At 40.0% G+C, this 17,230-nt stretch overlaps 2 protein-coding genes across 4 annotated transcripts; one reads left to right on the top strand and one right to left on the bottom strand.

Annotated features, from left to right (window-relative positions):
* Nucleotides 1-2,088: 2,088 nt before the first annotated feature.
* Nucleotides 2,089-10,871, bottom strand: syt5b (synaptotagmin Vb). 3 transcript variants are annotated; one of them, XM_027001178.2, is made up of 9 exons: nt 10,715-10,871; nt 8,882-9,098; nt 6,515-6,696; nt 5,979-6,080; nt 5,595-5,762; nt 4,677-4,844; nt 3,980-4,097; nt 3,705-3,838; nt 2,089-3,167 (listed from the first exon to the last, which is right to left on the bottom strand). In XM_027001178.2, exons 1-9 carry the CDS (start codon nt 10,757-10,759, stop codon nt 2,958-2,960), a joined length of 1,344 nt encoding a protein of 447 aa, XP_026856979.2. In that variant the 5' UTR covers nt 10,760-10,871; the 3' UTR covers nt 2,089-2,957. The 3 variants fall into 3 exon arrangements, with proteins under 3 accessions (XP_026856979.2, XP_026856981.2, XP_026856980.2); XM_027001180.2 differs by having other exon boundaries at nt 8,882-9,082; nt 10,715-10,870; XM_027001179.2 differs by having other exon boundaries at nt 8,882-9,085; nt 10,715-10,789.
* Nucleotides 10,872-12,115: 1,244 nt separating this feature from the next.
* Nucleotides 12,116-15,968, top strand: btr33 (bloodthirsty-related gene family, member 33). The gene is made up of 7 exons (XM_027001177.2): nt 12,116-12,151; nt 12,777-13,327; nt 13,501-13,596; nt 13,790-14,023; nt 14,173-14,320; nt 14,546-14,572; nt 15,350-15,968. Exons 2-7 carry the CDS (start codon nt 12,779-12,781, stop codon nt 15,922-15,924), a joined length of 1,629 nt encoding a protein of 542 aa, XP_026856978.2. The 5' UTR covers nt 12,116-12,151; nt 12,777-12,778; the 3' UTR covers nt 15,925-15,968.
* Nucleotides 15,969-17,230: the final 1,262 nt, after the last annotated feature.

The raw sequence follows: 17,230 nt of genomic DNA, 5'->3' as shown, positions 1-17,230 counted from the left end.
AAAATTCACAATGTTTTAAAGGGAACCTTTCCTAAGGAAAATGGAGCTGATTCATCAAAAGAAATGTAAGCGTCACAACATTGTGACCGAGCGTCATTCATCAGTTGAATTCTTCATTAGTGCAAAACGGCAGAGGATGCCAGCATTTTGTAAAACTATAGTGCCTTCTACTGGTCATATTTTATAGAGGCGCTCCAATTAAACGCCAATTGAAGAATCACACTGAGGAGCTACACCATTATCTATAGATATTAAGAGCACAGATCATGTATTACGAAACACTAAAAATCGATGTAACCGTATACATACCTAAAATTATGTAGCAATGAATGTTGTTTGCAGGCATTGGTTTGTCAAAATAGCGATAAATATGCCACTTCCTGGCCTGCGCCAAATAAAACATAAAATGTGAAGCGCTTCCAATATACCAGAGAATCTCAGTCCTGATCCCGAGGACCTCATGCAGATCAGGCGTCGTTGTTCAGCCCGCTTCTGTAATTAGTTAACCCTTTATGAGCCGAATCCTTCTGTTAAGAGTTCATGGAAGACGCTTTCATCGGAATGCGCCGGATCCGGTCTCAGAAGAACCGCCTTACAAAGATCACATGCTGCCTTTAGCTCGAAAAACTGCCTTTTTTAAAACCGTAATTTCATTGCTCAAATGTAAGTGAATGTATTTTTCTTCACTCCAAATTTGATATTTACCTTTCCAACTTGTTAATTTTAAATATATATTTTGCTTGTGCAACTGATTATGTGTATGTATTCCATATGATATATTGTCACACTGCGTACTAATATGTTAATAAAAGCAGTCTTATACACATTCAGTACTGCGTTGTTTCGTTAGTTAAAAGAGAAAACATTAAAGGGGGTAGACAATTAGCGAAGCTCCTTTGACAACCATGGGGCTATCTCACTTAGAGTTGCTACTCTATACAGCACATCCGCAAAATTATTTATTATGTAAGCTATTTTACGACTTCGCTAGAAATAAGTCTTTGATTTCAACTTATTTATCAACAGAATAAATTATATTTATTTGTAAATACATTCCTGATGATCTGTTATTGAAAATTAAATGAGAGTAAATCTTTTTTAAAAACCCAATAATCATGTAAATTATATGCAGTTAAAATTATTGCTTTGGAAATTAATAGGCAATACTAAACTATGCACAGTATACTAGGAGTGCTAATTTAAAATAGCTGGGAAATTCGGACACAGAGTAGCTTCAAAACCATGGTTACTGACTGGTGGCCGCTTAATGCTCTTAAATGATTTTTAGTGAAAAGAACATTAGCTGTGTTTGTGAAGTAAATAAGTTTAGGTTCCATTTGAACTCCACAGGGAAGATAAACATGACAAACAGTATCATGTTTTAATTTATGCTGTTACAATGAGGCCTACTCATCACCATTCCGCATACACCTTGTGCCATGTGCTCCAGGCATGCCTAACAGCCTGCTGTACTACTCTGTTGAGCTGTACATGAGCTCCTGGCACCCTCGGAATCAGGCCCGCGATGCCTGAGTATGACTCCAGTGTCAATTCCCAGCGTTGGATCCCTGTCGCTGCCTTAAAAACACCTCCGGACCATACCTGCTTTGTCGCTTGTCCTCACCTCCCTGCTGCGATAATTACATCTCCCGTCTACTGGAAACGATCCAAGCTTTTTTAATCGATAGTCTCACAACCGTCATGAAGTCCTGATCCTGATGGTGTCTAATTAGTCTCGTATGCAGATTTTGCCTTCTGTTCACATTAAATGTCATTACGGGCAACATAATCAATATTCCCCCTCAAAACCCTTCAGTCCCACTCAATCAGCGAGACTTTTAACACCAGGCATAGGCCTATTTAATGGATCGTTCTTCTGCATAATCTCACTCATGTAAGATTCTCTGCTTACAACTTCGCAGTGAAAGAGTTTCCCCTTTTGACTCTTTTTATCGTTTCCATTTTTTTTCTACCGTCCGAGGCAATTGTTCCATGCTGGTGATAATCGTGGCTTACTCATTAAGGGTCTGGACCTGGATTTCTCCAAATTGTTGTGACAGTGTCTTTTATAAAAAAAGACTGTACAAATGAATTGAATTGCTTTATTTGTATCTTTCATGCAGCATGCAGACACACACACAAAATAAACTAAAAACTAGAGAATATTAAAAGAGAAACCAAGATGTCACTTTCTAGTTTTTGATCAATAGTGTTTCGAGAGATTATTGTAGGCATTTCACCATGTTAACACTCTAGTTAACAATAAAGGCATTCAAACAGAAGAGCATAAATTTGGGAGCTCTGTGAGATAATTTATGAGCTTTTATAAACCAAATATTTTTTTACAAAATCAAATATAGTCAGTTTTGAATACAGAGCTTTTAGTTGCACTTTCAATCTAAATATTTATTGTTTTAGTATACACTGATTCAGCACATAGCATCCACTTTGAAGAAAACAAATCTAGGATGGTTGGCTATGAACTGTCACTTCTATAGACACTAAACTAAGAAAATTTCCAGCGATCCATCTGTTACATCTTTAAGACATCTACAGCTTCAATTAATCATTTAGAACACCACACAGGGTCAGCGTCTGACGTACACACGGAATGTCATCATGACAAAAAATTAACTGACATCACACTTTACTGTCATATAAAACAACTCAATACAACCAATACATAACAGAAAAACTCACATAAATGTAGAGCTTCAAGAGTGGAAGAAATACCAATGGGTTTTTTTTTTTATTCTAAAAAGGGAGAAATTAGATGACCGAAGTTTAATATCATAGTGTGTCATTAGCCAGTATAATTGAGATTTATAGCTTTATACCTCAGGATATTAACAAATATTCACCACTGGCCACATGCTGGGCTGAATGTTAGGGTTGATAAGCAAGCTATGGGTCAAGACACAATTACTATTTGCTGGTTTACATAGTGATGGTTATTTTTAGTGATGGGGTGCATTGAGGACAGCTTCCACTTCCTCCTCAGGCTGGAGGGTGTGCCACTGGGCCACAGGACGCCTCGGATTGGCCAGCATGTCTGACCAATGACGTAGGCCAACACCAGTTGCTCTGTAGCCAATGAAGGTCTTGCCAATGGGGTCGTTACTCCCCAGTTTGTCATAATCATAAACAGTGATGAGGAGCTGGACTTTCTGGATTGGGAGAGAACAGACAGGTTTTAAATTTGTTAGTAGGAATATAAAAAATATTATAAAATCACCTGTTCCTCAGTTCCTCAGATCTTAATTAATTTTCAGTCTGTACATTTTAATTTTTATCAGAAGTTCATTTAATCAACCAAATATTAAATACAACTGCCAGTATTCATTACCTTATTTGTTCTTGCTCTCCAACTACAATTTAAAGTCACTGATTTAAATCACTGATGCTGAGAAGTGGGTGGTGCTGCACCCCAAAGACCTTTGAACCACAGTGCTACTACACACAGTAAAATACAGAAATATATAAGCCCTGTGCCTGCTGAGCTTCCTTTTATACACTAAGGTGACCAAGGCAATGGCTTGCGATGAATCATGCTGATATCACATCCAAATGCCATTTTAATGTGCTGTATTGCCTAAATGCTTCCAGACCCTTTGTAGACAGAAGCACTGTTCTCTCATGGAGCTTATTGAATACATAATGATTGAACAGTTACTGGACAGTGGCAGATGAACCATTAAAGCTACCTGTATCTGTTCGAATGGGATCTCAAAACTGAAGCTCTCATTGAAATATGGATTCAGCGTATTTTTCTTAACCGTCGTTCTTTTCTTCTTCAGGCGCTTGCCATTATGCAGCAACACAATCTTCACAAAAGGATCTGAAATGCAAAAAATCAGAGGAAGCATTTTAGCCTATAGTTTATAACATCACAATATCTGGTAATATGATATTATAAAAGGACTTTTTTTGAGAATATAAAGAAAGCTCAGATTAATGGAGTTTATGTGAGGAAGGTTACCTGATAAACCACCCACATCCATCTTTTTTAGGTTTTTGGCCTCCATAATGTTGACAGTAAGTTTACCAGCAGTGGGAACATAACGCAGAGAGATACAGATATCACCCAACTTCTCTTGCTGAGAGGCAAAAGGAGGTAATGAAATTGAGAGAGAGAGAGAGAGAGAGAGAGAGAGAGAGAGAGAGAGAGAGAGAGAGAGAGAATTTGAAATGAATTACATTTCAATATGTTATCTTGGTGGGCCTAGAGGGAAAGAGCACAAGATCAAACTAAAGAGTACAACAGACAATTGCAGATGCGTATTTATGTCTGTCAACTTTTAATCCAAAGATGTGTTGACAACCACAATAGTTCACATCTTGAATCACATAGCCATGGTGTGCTGATTAAGAAGTGTTTTACAGTCCAGCAGAGCTGCTGAATGAGATCAAGGGCTCTGTAGTCAAGAACAAAGACACAAACACTCTTAGCTATGTGTAAACGGCTAGTCTGCTGGTTACTTAGCAACGGGACATAGCAAAAGGTTTGCCGGGCCGTCTGCTTTTCTGAATGTCTTGCACAGTTTAATTTTCATAACACTGCTGGAGGGCGATGACTTAAAAATAAGACAAAATTGGAATTTAATACTTTGGCAATTGCCTATGCACTCTCTACTATGTTTCATTATGAAATACACTACAGAGAACTGCAAATGTACCTCTTCCTTCTCTGCATTCTCCAGGTCTCTCCACTGGTGCAGGGGCTGCCCTAGATCCACACTACTCATAGGGATCTTTATCTGGCCAATCACGTCATGTTTACCAAAACGGTCAAAGTCAAAGACTTGAAGAACCAGGGTCTTACCACCCAATTCGGCATAGGGGATCTGAGAGACAGCATACAAAGAGAGAGGGAGAGAGAGGTTTTTTTGTGTGTGTGAGAGAGAGAGAGAATGAGAGAGAGAGAGAGAGAGAGAGAGAGAGAGAGAGAACGAGAGAGAGAGAGAGAGAGAGAGAGAGAGAGAGAGAGAGAGAGAGATCCAACATGTAAGTACAAAATTATTCTTTAAGATGTTGGATGATGTGATGATGAACACCATAATCCAAAGGATTGTTTGCACATTTAGTGATACCTGTCGTGCTGTCAATCACAGAATGAAAGACAAAACTACTGTGGGGGAGCAGAGGGCTTCTGGGAGCTCTGGATGCTATTCATGACACAAGAGTCTGGGACAGCATCACATGCTGTTACAGAGACACACACAAAGAAAGTGAACTACTGAGACCCACATTTATCTACATCCAAGTGTATGACTCGCAACCATACTCAGATATAGTCATCAAAACAAACACATCAAAAGATGACATTAACAGGGAAGCAAACATCTAAACACTCACAATTCAAAACTGGAACCAGATATGGTAATGAATGCCTGCATTGTTACAATGAGTTTCAAAACACTTAAAATGAACGGAGACACCTCCATACACACATTAACACAGTCTGGGGTACATGCCCATTGTTTTGCTTGCGCTAATGTACATGACTAACTCAATGGGAAGAGATCAGAGCCCTTATGAGCTGTCTCAGGTTTTGAGATTTTGAGATTGGGACATCTGGACGGTTAAAGAGAGACCTTAAAGGTGAAGGTCTCGTTGAACACAGGGCAAAGGTTTTTGCGCTGGACTTTGGTCTCGAACTTCTTCTTCTTGTCTGGAAGCAAGTAGACCTTCACATATGGGTCAGAGGTGCCACCGATGTCCATAGCAGCCAGGTCCTGAGCCTTCAGCACGCTTACTATCAGCTAGAACAGGAAAATAAGAAAATAAAAGTGATTTTTTACGTCCTCAGAGTTTTCATTTATTTTTTCATTCAATAAAATAATGCTACACTAAAAAGCTATAATAATATGCTTAGAAGCACATCAGTGTTTAAAGCTTCTGCTCAAACAAATTCCCAACAAAGCCGTAGATTAACAAAGCCTGTTATGCTGCACGTTGACGTTAACTAATGGCGAGACCTGAGCTTCAGTGAAGTCGTAGTCCAGAGCAAACTCCAGTCTTCCCAGGTGTTCGTGTTCTTCTTTCTCCTCCTCTCCTTCCTTGGTCTCACTTTCTTCTTGCTAACAATGATGAGAGGAAACCTATGTTTTATGTTTGGCTCTGGAGCATAAAGAGTACGCTTTAAACTGCATACACAGCATGGACCAGTGTCTTCTTCTCATCATCTGGCTCTTCTTGGTCTTAATAATTATCAAGTTGTATGGGAAACTGCCTCATGTGTGTATGTTTTTAAATCCACAACCATAAGGCAGATGTTTACACTTTACCCTTTTTGGAACAGCTAACCATAATATGAACATGTAATGTTGTGTTATGTTTATCTGTATACAGTGAAGATTGGTAATAAGGAGAAAAACCAGTTGCAAACTCTCTGTACAGCACTTTGGGTAATACTCACATACTCTTTGTACAGCACCTTGGTTAACACTTGTTTTCAACCTGATTTTTAAATGAAAATTTACTCATGTTTTACTTCATTAAAAGTTTACCTTACCTTCGACACTCCCTCCAACTCCCCTTCCTCTCCGTTCTTGCGGTGGCGTGCTAAACCCTTGCGCTCCCTGGCTTTCTTGGACTTCCTCTTTTTGCCGAAACACTTCTTGAAGGCGCAGAACAAGAAGCAGACCACAAGGGCCAGGAGTACCACCACGATGGCCCCCACCGCCCACATAGGGACTGCACAGACAAGGGGAGCAGGTCAGTCACCATGGTAACAGGTAAAGGATGACAGCAGGGCAGGTTTCTGTGATTGGGTCTGGGTGGTGGGCGGGGGCCGGGGGGTGGGGCTAGAGCGGTGCCTTATCATTCATGTGTTTAGAGTGATGTTATCGTTCATGTCATTTAGAGTGGTTATTGTTAAAAGTAATACATTCTGTCTTTCACTCCAAGGCAGCTCTGTCTCCTATAAGGGGAGCCATTTTATCCTATGCAAATGCAAAGACAAGAGTCATTTATTAATATTTGATAACAATGAATAATATTTTTCATCCTATACAAGCCATTTTAACAAGTTTGAAAAGTACTTCCCAGGACCTTGTACTAATGTTAGAACTCTGCTCTAATAACACAGATGAAACTTTTGGTAGTTTCTTCCTGACAAAGTCTCAATTTGTAGTGTTCACCTGATCATATTCACCTGTGCCTTGATTAACCTTTGTTTGTTTCTCCCATTTGAAGTCCACAGACACTCTTCTCCATCGCTGTGCATTACTCACCTGCTGCGATATGAGACTTCCTGTTGCCCTGCAGTGTCTCAGCGCTCTCAGTTACACTGCCAGCGGTTTCTATTGCTATTGTTTTAACGGCCAGCTAGCTGCTGTGCTTTTATTTTTGCTTTCTTTACTACAGTGGAGAAGAAAGAAACTCCTTATTTGCACGTGTGTCTCTGTCCCTCTCTTCTGGTTTCATGCTAGCATGCACTGGTAATTCAACCAACTCTCGTTTCTAGTACAAGTAAATAATTATGCCTGGAAAATTTCAACACGTTTTGTAGTAAATCAATTAAATGTGGCGACATGCCACATGTTCATGACAAAAATGTATCAGACGTCTTTTATTTTATATGTGGAGCAATCAGCCTGGTTTTCAGGATCAGAAAAAGCACTGCCCATCAGCACAGATACTATGATGCAGCATTCTGGGAACATACGGTCCAAAAGGTCATTCCAGTTAGACTCAAGAACTTTCAGTTCTAAGCATGCACATTAGCAATAATGCAACCTCTTTTGGATAGGAAGAAAGGGAGAAGCTGACGAACCTTTTATATATAGATATATGTAGAATTATCAGTCTCCTTAATAATATTGGAGGTGAGTGTAAATTAAACAGTCTTTGTACCATCTGTACCATCTTTGTAATGTTTCTCATTCATTACACACTTACTAACCTTTTTCTCCTTGTTTCTACCATCCTCTACACATTAAAGCAGACACTCCCAAAGACAGTCACACAGTGGGATGTTGTGTGCGTGTCCACATTTTCTAGGGAAAATGCAAAAGTGTTTACCTCCGTTGTGATGTAGTAAAGCGGATTGGATTCCCCAGCACAGATTTAAAGCTTAGCGCACAGATATCCTCTCTGACTCATCACATGAGCAGCATTCATGCTGAGGTTCACATACTCGTACTCACAAGACAGGAGAAATATCAACTAGTCCCGTGGGCATCCCAGTCTGTTACATCCTTCTCAAATGATTTCTTCAGCCTTTTGGTAGTACAGCAATAATTTAACTATTTATTGAAATGTGCTCAGTCCAGGAGTCCATCAAATATATGGGACCATGGGACCAGCAGCCATGAGCTAGGAATTTTAGGTGATGCAAGATACAGTACACAGATCTCCACACTGGACTTCATCTAGTATCCAAATCCATCTAGTGTCAAAGATACTTTAGAATAAATGCCTTTTGCTTCACAGGGAATACTGTCATGCTGATAAATTGTCTGTCGTTCTGGATTACAGCTTCTGCCAAATGCTCACATGTAAAAATGTAAATGCTTCTTTGTCACTGCTAAAGGCTTAGCTGGCTGTAACTAACACTTCTTGCTTGGCTGATGTCAATCAGCTCAAAATATCTGCACACTATTTAGCAAAAAGAGGGCATCAATCTGAGCATGTCGGTCTTTGATGACGATAAGACCATTACAAGCTAGTTATTTTCTGGAGTATGTAAATGACTGCACTCAAGCCGACTTTAATGCATGAATCAATTTTGACTGTGCTCCTGTTCAGTCTCCTTCATGCTTTAGAGAAACATAAATTTCACAGCACAGAATGTGAAAGAATGTGTTTTGTTTCAGCTGTCCTCTTGCAGACATACCTCCCTCCCCCCCTAGGGGGAAAGTAGGATGCGAGTACTCACGTGGCAGGTGCTCCAGTTCATTCATGAACTTGCTCTTCATGTTGTCATAGTTGTGGTGTGTGGGAGGGGTCATGGGAGGAGCCTGGGAAGCTGAATGGAGTTTGGGTTTTGGTTCTGGTTCCGGTTCCGGCTTTGGTTCCGGCTCGGCTTGTTCAGCGGTCCGGCGAATGCGAACTGCCATACTGGCAAATCTCATGAGGGCTGCTAACCATGCACACTAGATTAGAGTCACAATGCATGACACCCAGAAACACAGCATCAGAATGACAACAGACAACACCCACAGAGTCAGAATGAGTCAGAAAATTAGAGCATGCAACCTTCCTACAATAGGCCTATCTAAGGCAAACCATTGTTTTTGAGTAATATTCAAAAATGCAGACTGATATTATAGAATGATTAACAGCCATAATAACATTAACGACCATATGTAAAGACTGCTAAATGAATGCAAAAAGGCCATTTTGGAGAATCACAGTCAGAATCACAAGTAATCAAACTAAAAATAATAAATAGAACCATTCTTGGATAGGTGTGATGAAAACATTCTGTTCATATGAGAGCTAATGAATCAGTTGAGACACACAGGTTTTGTAAACACCTAAATTAACAACATCATGCTACTGACACATATCTCTCTGTGTCTTTAGATTGTGATTTAAAACTGAGCTGGTATTGTGTGGGTATAGTTATATGTGGATAAACATGTTTATACATCCTTATGTATGTTAGACAGATGGCTAATATGGCTGACTCTAATCCTTTATCTTTCCCTCTTTCTCTTTCATTCCAAACAGGGATCCACCATATTTTCTCCACCCCCATTCTAATTCAGAATGAGATTATCAAAATTAATCCAGTAGGCCAGAGCCAATGCTTCACTAAATGAGTCACTCCTCCAAGATTCCGCCTCTTGCCCACGAAACCCAATCTGTCTTATTCTGTTGTCCCATATCAGCAGACAACATCTTGCACAGATAAATACAGATGCTGCTAAACTAGTCATTCTTTACTAGATTGGATGGGTTCTTTTCTTTTATAGTCATCTTCAAACCATTAGCCTGATATTTCACATGGTAAACTCAAGATGATATGCAGACCTGTTGCTTTGTTCAGTGCCTTCTGTCAGTGTAAACAGTATTAGTGAGTTTTATCTTTTGTAGAGTCATGTTTCTCTTGGCGTCTAGTTAGACTGACTACCGCTGCTCTGATTAAAGAAACCCTTCCAGCGTGCATCCCTGATCAACATTCATCACTGACCAGACTTCGCAGAATTGTTTCTTAATGAAGTGCCCTGTTTAGGTGACGCGGGGAAAATATGGTGGTTGCAGAGAAGAGACAACTTGATAAATCTGAAAAGGTTCGAATTACTATTAGACAAAGTAACAGTAATCATTTAATGATCCAATAGCGTAGTCTAAGGGAAAAACGATAAATTGTATCTTACAAACACCTTCACACCAATACTTCAACTTTAGGTTTAAATGTAATTTTCAACTTTTCTCTATTATATATCGCTTGACAGTCACAAACTGTTATTTATGTGCAGAATCCTGAGCGGGTCCATTCACTGCCGCGAGACAATGAAAAACATCATGCAACGGAATGCACGCGAAGCCGACTTTGTAGCTAGCAACAGGTAGAGACGTCCGGATTTTTCAATTACTCAGAGAAAAGGTTTATTTGTTTTCCCCTCCTGTTTCCTCTAGAATTTCACAAAAAATCGTACAGCCTCTAAAATATGTCAGTTATATTACACTGCACAGCGAATCCCATTTAAACTCCCCTACATCATAACATTTCGCACATACTCAAAGTAAGCAGCAGTCTTACCAGAAATAGACTCTTTTTGTTCGGAATCGTGGGATAAATATGCATCAGATACAAGCTGTCCAAAGTTAATTGCTGAGACCTCGATTCCGCCTCAGTCAAAACTATATACTGCTATTTCTCGGCAAGCTCTCACAATCATTTCGCAACCTCCTGAAGACTGTTATCCTACCACCATCACCCCCCCCCCCAACAAACACCACCCCTCCTCCGCCCACCGCTACCCCTCCCGCTCATCTTTTTAAATCAAATCGCTGTCAAATCACTAAATCGCTGCTTGCTGCTCTAATCTTTTTGACCCCCATCACCACATCTGTTCCTGTATAAAACATCAATACATGAATTGAAAGTCTTCTGATTTATTTTGGCCAGTGTGGTAATGTCTGTACTTCCCTTTTTTTATCACAGTAACATTAATTGCGCTTATGTTTCCCCCCAGAACATACGAAATGTTGGGTTTCTACGGCCTTTCGCCTCTCACTAATCCGCAAAATATAAAACGTTGCTGCCGACATTAGTGTTCAAGCTGGAAAGGGTTTATAATGTAGACAACGATAGGATTCCTCTACACTATCTGATCACCCGTTCATAGGTCGCACTTGCGGTTTTTTTACTCCAGTAAATGAGCAACTAACAGTCATTGTAGGCTGCACATGGCAAGACATCCCGGAGTTTCCTGTTCTTTGATACTCGTTATCATCCGTATTTGATTTTCATGAACAGTCCACAGAAAATTTCAACACAGTTAGCATATAGCTGTTTTTCGAAGGTTAAGGCTACACTCTTTTCTATAGTTGTAGGCAGAATTGATAAATTAACCGAGTGTGCTTTGGTCTGCGTCCACGCTTTATCGAGTTCACTTAATGCATAGCTACCATATGGTGAGGGGCTTTACAGCTAAAATCAGACAAGTCCTACACCAAGGATAGATAGTTCAAAACTCACGAAGAGCCGCTTATGAACAAAACAGGCCAAGAGGATTTTCCATCAAAGCTATTGGTGTCCTATTTAGTCTGCCCAAGTTCCTCAGAACACAGATACACGTTATACATTCTTGGTGCCTGGCATTTTTCGCAATTTGCCTCATCCAAAAGCCTTCTTGGATAATGTGAAATAATCATAAAAATACACCATTTTAGTTCATTATACCAGAAAGGACCTCCTTTTTTAAATGCATTAGTGTATTTATTAATTAACACATATTATTAGTTAATACCTGATGTTACTATCTTTAGTGCTTTTTGTTTGTTTGTTTGTTTGTTTGTTTGTTTTTTGCTGTAAAGGGTTAAGGTGGTAGGTTTGGGGTAGGGGTGGGGTGGCTTTGCATAGGAGGCGGAGAGAAGGAAGAACGTTATCTAACAACCAATCAGGTGTGAAGCTTGCTAACCGCGGCTTGCTGTTCCACAGCACCTGCTGATGCCTGCACGCTCCTGAACTAAGGTAAGAACTCCATTATAGTTATCACAGGCTTCTGCAATGTGTAAAAGTATTCTCATGCACAGGGAAAACATATACAGTCTATATACTAAATCTAACTGATCTCTAATGTGTTGGCACGCCACCTTAGTACGTATGTACACGTATGTCTCCTGTTGCACTTCGTCCTCTTGTAAATTTTATTAGTGGGTTTTTTTTTTTTTTGTTGTTTTTTTTTTTACAAGTTGAGATAAGGCAGGCAGTGTGAAACAACCAAAGTTTGCCCGGAGTCCCACACTATCAGTGGGTCCTGAAATTGTCTTGTAGATATTTTGCATTTTGCTCATTAATCATGTTTATAAAGACCATGAATCACAAGGAATATAACGTTAGAACCTCTTTGTGACACTCATTGGAGATATAACTGAGCTGCGAGATTTAGTCATTTTAGTCTTCACATGTTCTAACTACAACTCTTTTTGACTGGAATAAAAATATTTAGCTCGCCAAAGGATCTTTAAAGGCAAATGCATTTGGAAACGGTCATTTTGTCTCCTGCGTGCAAAAGTTTTATTGTGTTTTCTAAAACCCTGGTCAGTGTGTTCACATTCTTCCACATAAAAAAAAACGTTTATCTGTCTGCCCTCAGCCATGTCATCGCCGGTTTCTCTGCTATCTGAGCAGCTGTTCCAGTGTCCGGTATGTCTGGATATTTTCACTCAGCCGGTCTCCCTCCCCTGTGGACACACCTTCTGCCTCTCCTGCATCCAAACCCAGTGGATAACAACCGGTTCCCCTCACTGCCCCAAATGCTCAGCGGTCTTCCGCGCGCCGCCGGAACTTTGTGAGAACTCCTTTGCTGGTGAGATGGTCCGGAAGATTCGGGAGCAGAGGAGGAAAATCCCAGCGTCGGCTTGTGATCTGTGCCCTGCGGTGAAGCCGTCGCCTGCCGTAAAGTCCTGCTTGGTGTGTTTGATGTCGTACTGCGAGGAGCATGTTATTTCTCACGCCGCGCGCTTCAGCAAGCACACGCTGGTGCAGCCTTGGCGCCCTCTGGAGGAGAGGATTTGCAGGACGCACGAAAGGCCGCTGGAGCTCTTCTGTAGATACGATCAGACCTTTGTGTGTGTGTTGTGCATGGATACAGAACATTACTCACATCACGCCATTACAGTGGAGAGAGAGTGGGCAGACAGGAAAGTGAGGGCAATAACCATAATTCTTATGTATATTTATGGCATATATCAAGCGCTTGCATAAGCACTATGCATTTGTACTTAGGAAATCTTTAGTACCGTAAGTTTAAAATATATTTTCCCATCTAGTGCTATGTTTCAGTAATGCTTTCACAATCCTCTGTTGTCCTCTTTTAGACCAAACTGTTGAAAACCCAGTCAGATATCCAGCAGATGATTCAAGAGAGGATGCAGAAGACCAATGAAATTAAACACTCTGTACAGATACGAAGAGTATGAACTGTTCTCCAAATTCACCAGTATTGCTATTTATTATTCATATCAACTACATCAATTGATATAATTTGATGTCAGTTTTGAGCTAAAATGCAATTCCAATATTTTAAAACAATAACTGTGGCTCATTGCAGTTCACCTGCATAGGTGAGGTGTACATAAAAGTTATTCTTCCTACATCCTCCATTAGGAAAACACAGACAGAGAGATTGCAGCCAGTAAGGAGGTCTTCAGTGCTCTGGTGTGCTGCATTGAGAGGAGCCAGACTGAGGTGCTGAAGGTGATGGAAGAGAAGCAGAAAGCAGCAGAGAGGCAGGCCGAGGTGCTCATCAGACAGCTGGAGATGGAGGTCACGAAGCTAAAGGCTAAAGAGTCAGAGCTGAAACAGCTCACTTGCTCAGAGGACTACTTCCATCTCCTACAGGTCACTGTCCCCTTCACTGAATAAATGTAAAAAAAGTATTTTTTAAAGTCATTTGTCGATTGACTTGGATGTAAACTGAGATTGTCAATGCACTGATAAGGTGATGGCTGTCCAAATAGGTAGTGTTGATCTGCATTTGTTTCCTGCAGGTGGTTCCTTCTCTGAGTCTTGCTCCCTGTGTTAATGACTGGAGTCAGACCACGATTAGCACCAGGCAAGGCTTGGACCTGCTGAGAAGAGCTGTATTGCAATTAAAAGAAGTATTGAAGACTCAAATACAAAATATCACTGCCAGAGGTCAGTGCTGCATTATATATTCAGATACATAGTTTTCATAGTGGTATTCAAATGTGTAGTACACAGTTCTGCTTTTTGGGATATTATTCAAAAATATATGCCATTAATCTATGTTTTATTTGTACAATTTCAACAACCACAACAACAAAAAACCTTCTTTAACATTGTCTAAAAAATGGAAGTCTTTTTGGACATTGAAATCTATACTGTCTCTTTCTTTCACAGAGCTTGAGTCAGTCACTCAATATGCAGGTATTGGTACAACGTTTGAATCTTCAGTGAACCCTGAGTCCTTTAAGTAGCCTTATCCTTACCTTAAAATGACTTGCTTCAATTTACTTTCTACATATGTCAGAATATAAACTGTAGATTCAGGCTAAATTGTAACCAGCCTTTTATGCAGAAAACGCAGTACTTTATTTATTCTAAAGTACAGATTAAATTATAGGTTTGCATGCATGGGCTTTTTGCATCTTTTATCCAGCTAAAAATAGTTTATCAAAACTTTGTCCCTTTTAGACTGTTGTTAATGCAACAAGCATTTATCTTTTTATCATATGAAGTCATTTTAAGGTAACTCTAAACAAATTCATTGAAATGAAAAATGTCCTGATAATGTTGGCCTCACTGGTGTTCATTGCTTTCTCAGCCACATTATTGTTTCATTTAGCCCAGTATAATCGATGAGTTCAAGCATCAACTTTCTAAAATTTAAAGGTGATGCAATCTTTGTTCTAATGTCTTTACATCCTACTTTCTGAAAGATGATGTAACCTTTGTTCTAAATTCTTTACATCCTACTTTGATCAGGAATCTTCTCTAAAAATGGAGGTCCTACCTATGTGTCTGTTATTTTGGCTGTGTACAGGCAGCTCAGGGAGGAGCTTTGGACAGATGTTTGAATGTAGGGTTGATGTGGGCTTGAATGTAGCCAGCAGAATCATTTGGTGGCTGGTGACTGGCAGGAGTTACCAAAAACAGTGAACATCCTTTGCCTTGACTTTACATGCCAAATTTCCAACTTTGCAGTGGATTTGACCCTTGACCCCAGCACAGCAAACCCTTGGCTGGTGGTGTCACCAGATGGGAAGCATGTGAAAGATGGGAACGTGGAGCAAGATGTTCCCAACATTCCCCAACGTTTCGACACGGCACCATGTGTCCTCGCGCGAGAACCTCTCTCCGGGGGGTGCAGCTACTGGGAAGTGGAAGTGGCCAATAAGACGGCTTGGGATCTAGGAGTAGCCAAGGAATCAGTCGGCAGAAAGGGCCTGGTCACTCTGAGCCCGCAGGATGGCTATTGGGCTATTTGTCTGAGAAGGGGGCGGGAATACCGAGCATGTGACCGCGAATCAGTGCTGCTCTCACTGTGTCCACAGCCACAGAGGATTAGTGTGTTCGTGAATTACGAGGAAGGCCAAGTGTCATTTTATGACCCATTATCTGGTGTGCATATCTACTCCTTTACAGGGCAGTGCTTCAGTGAAAAACTGCTGGCTTTTTTCAACCCTGACATGAATGAATCAGGAAATAACAAAGCTCCTCTGGTCATACGATCCGTTAGTCGCCAGGCCCCTACTGCTTATGATGGTGTAATGATATGAAGCCTGGCTGTTTATATCTGTTTCAACAAATGAGCTGTGTCGTATTGTTAAGATCACCATTAGTATCACTGCTGATTGCCATATTACAGTCAGAAAACACATTTGGTATTGAAATACAAAAGAAATAAGATAAATAAAATATTCAATCAAGTATTTAATATATTTAGTTTCATGACTGAGTAATTAATCTGCATCTGTTGGAAGGTTGCAAATAAAAATATTAATAGAAATACCTGCTTAAATTAAATGCATACTTTAAACCCACATCCCCTGCAAGTGCACACACTATTTAGTTTTCTCTCTCTCTCTTAAGCGCACACACATTTTAATCCTACCTTTTATCTCTGTAATCTGATTATCTTCATAGACCTTCTGTTCTTTTCTGAATAAGCGCAAAGAACAAAGTTTGTATATTACTAGTAAATTATTTTGCAATAAGTAAAAGAATAGTGACAATTCATTCACTGTATAAGAAGATACTGCATTGCATTCTCATAAATTGCTTTGTGCTTTATCACAAGTCTTATTCTGTATCAAACATGGATAAAATTTCACTGGTTAGAGAAGAATGAAAAATTGTGGCGAGACAGATGGAGGAGGAAGAGAGAGAGAGAGAGAGAGAGAGAGAGAGAGAGAGAGAGAGAGATTATTAAGTAGATTAGAATGGGGTCAATGAAAGCATCTTCCAAGGAGATTTACTACTCTGCTTTAAACTGAGAGAAGACTAGAAGACTCACGTACAATGAACTGAAAATGCAGCAAACAGAGAGGAAGACAAAAAGGAGCAGGTTTGACCAAGGGAGAGACACAGATTGATGGAACTGATGGAAGGGACCAGGCAAGTGACTAAAAAGCAAGCGGACAGATGACACCACCACCCCATTAACATCCATCTTATCATTCTCTTTTTTAAACGACAGGAGCACTTTCTTCAAGGGTAAGAATAAAATAAAAAATTATCCTTTTCCCTCCTTGTCCCTACTCCAGTCTTCCATGTTTGACATCCCTACCTGCTTTGTTCAATAAATTGGAGCAAATAAAGCTTAAATGGATAGAATGGTTTAAATGTGGCAATGGTTCATAAAGAGAAACCAGGTCAATGTTTTACCTCTAGATATAGGAAAAATGGAAATGGAGACCATGCTGAACAAGGTTTAGTGAAACGTTTAGCTGAAAGTGCTTCTGTGAGTTACTGATGCACTATTCACTCTAAGGATTTGTCTTATTCCTAGTCTCCCTGTGAAGACTCTTTTAAAAAGAACCTCTTATCATATGAGATACTAGTTTATCTGCATTCTGACAAACA

Source organism: Electrophorus electricus, chromosome 5, assembly GCF_013358815.1.
Source record: "Electrophorus electricus isolate fEleEle1 chromosome 5, fEleEle1.pri, whole genome shotgun sequence".
In the NCBI taxonomy this organism is placed as follows: domain Eukaryota; kingdom Metazoa; phylum Chordata; class Actinopteri; order Gymnotiformes; family Gymnotidae; genus Electrophorus; species Electrophorus electricus.
Note: the sequence above shows the minus strand (reverse complement) of the source record. Positions and strands in the feature narration are given on the sequence as shown.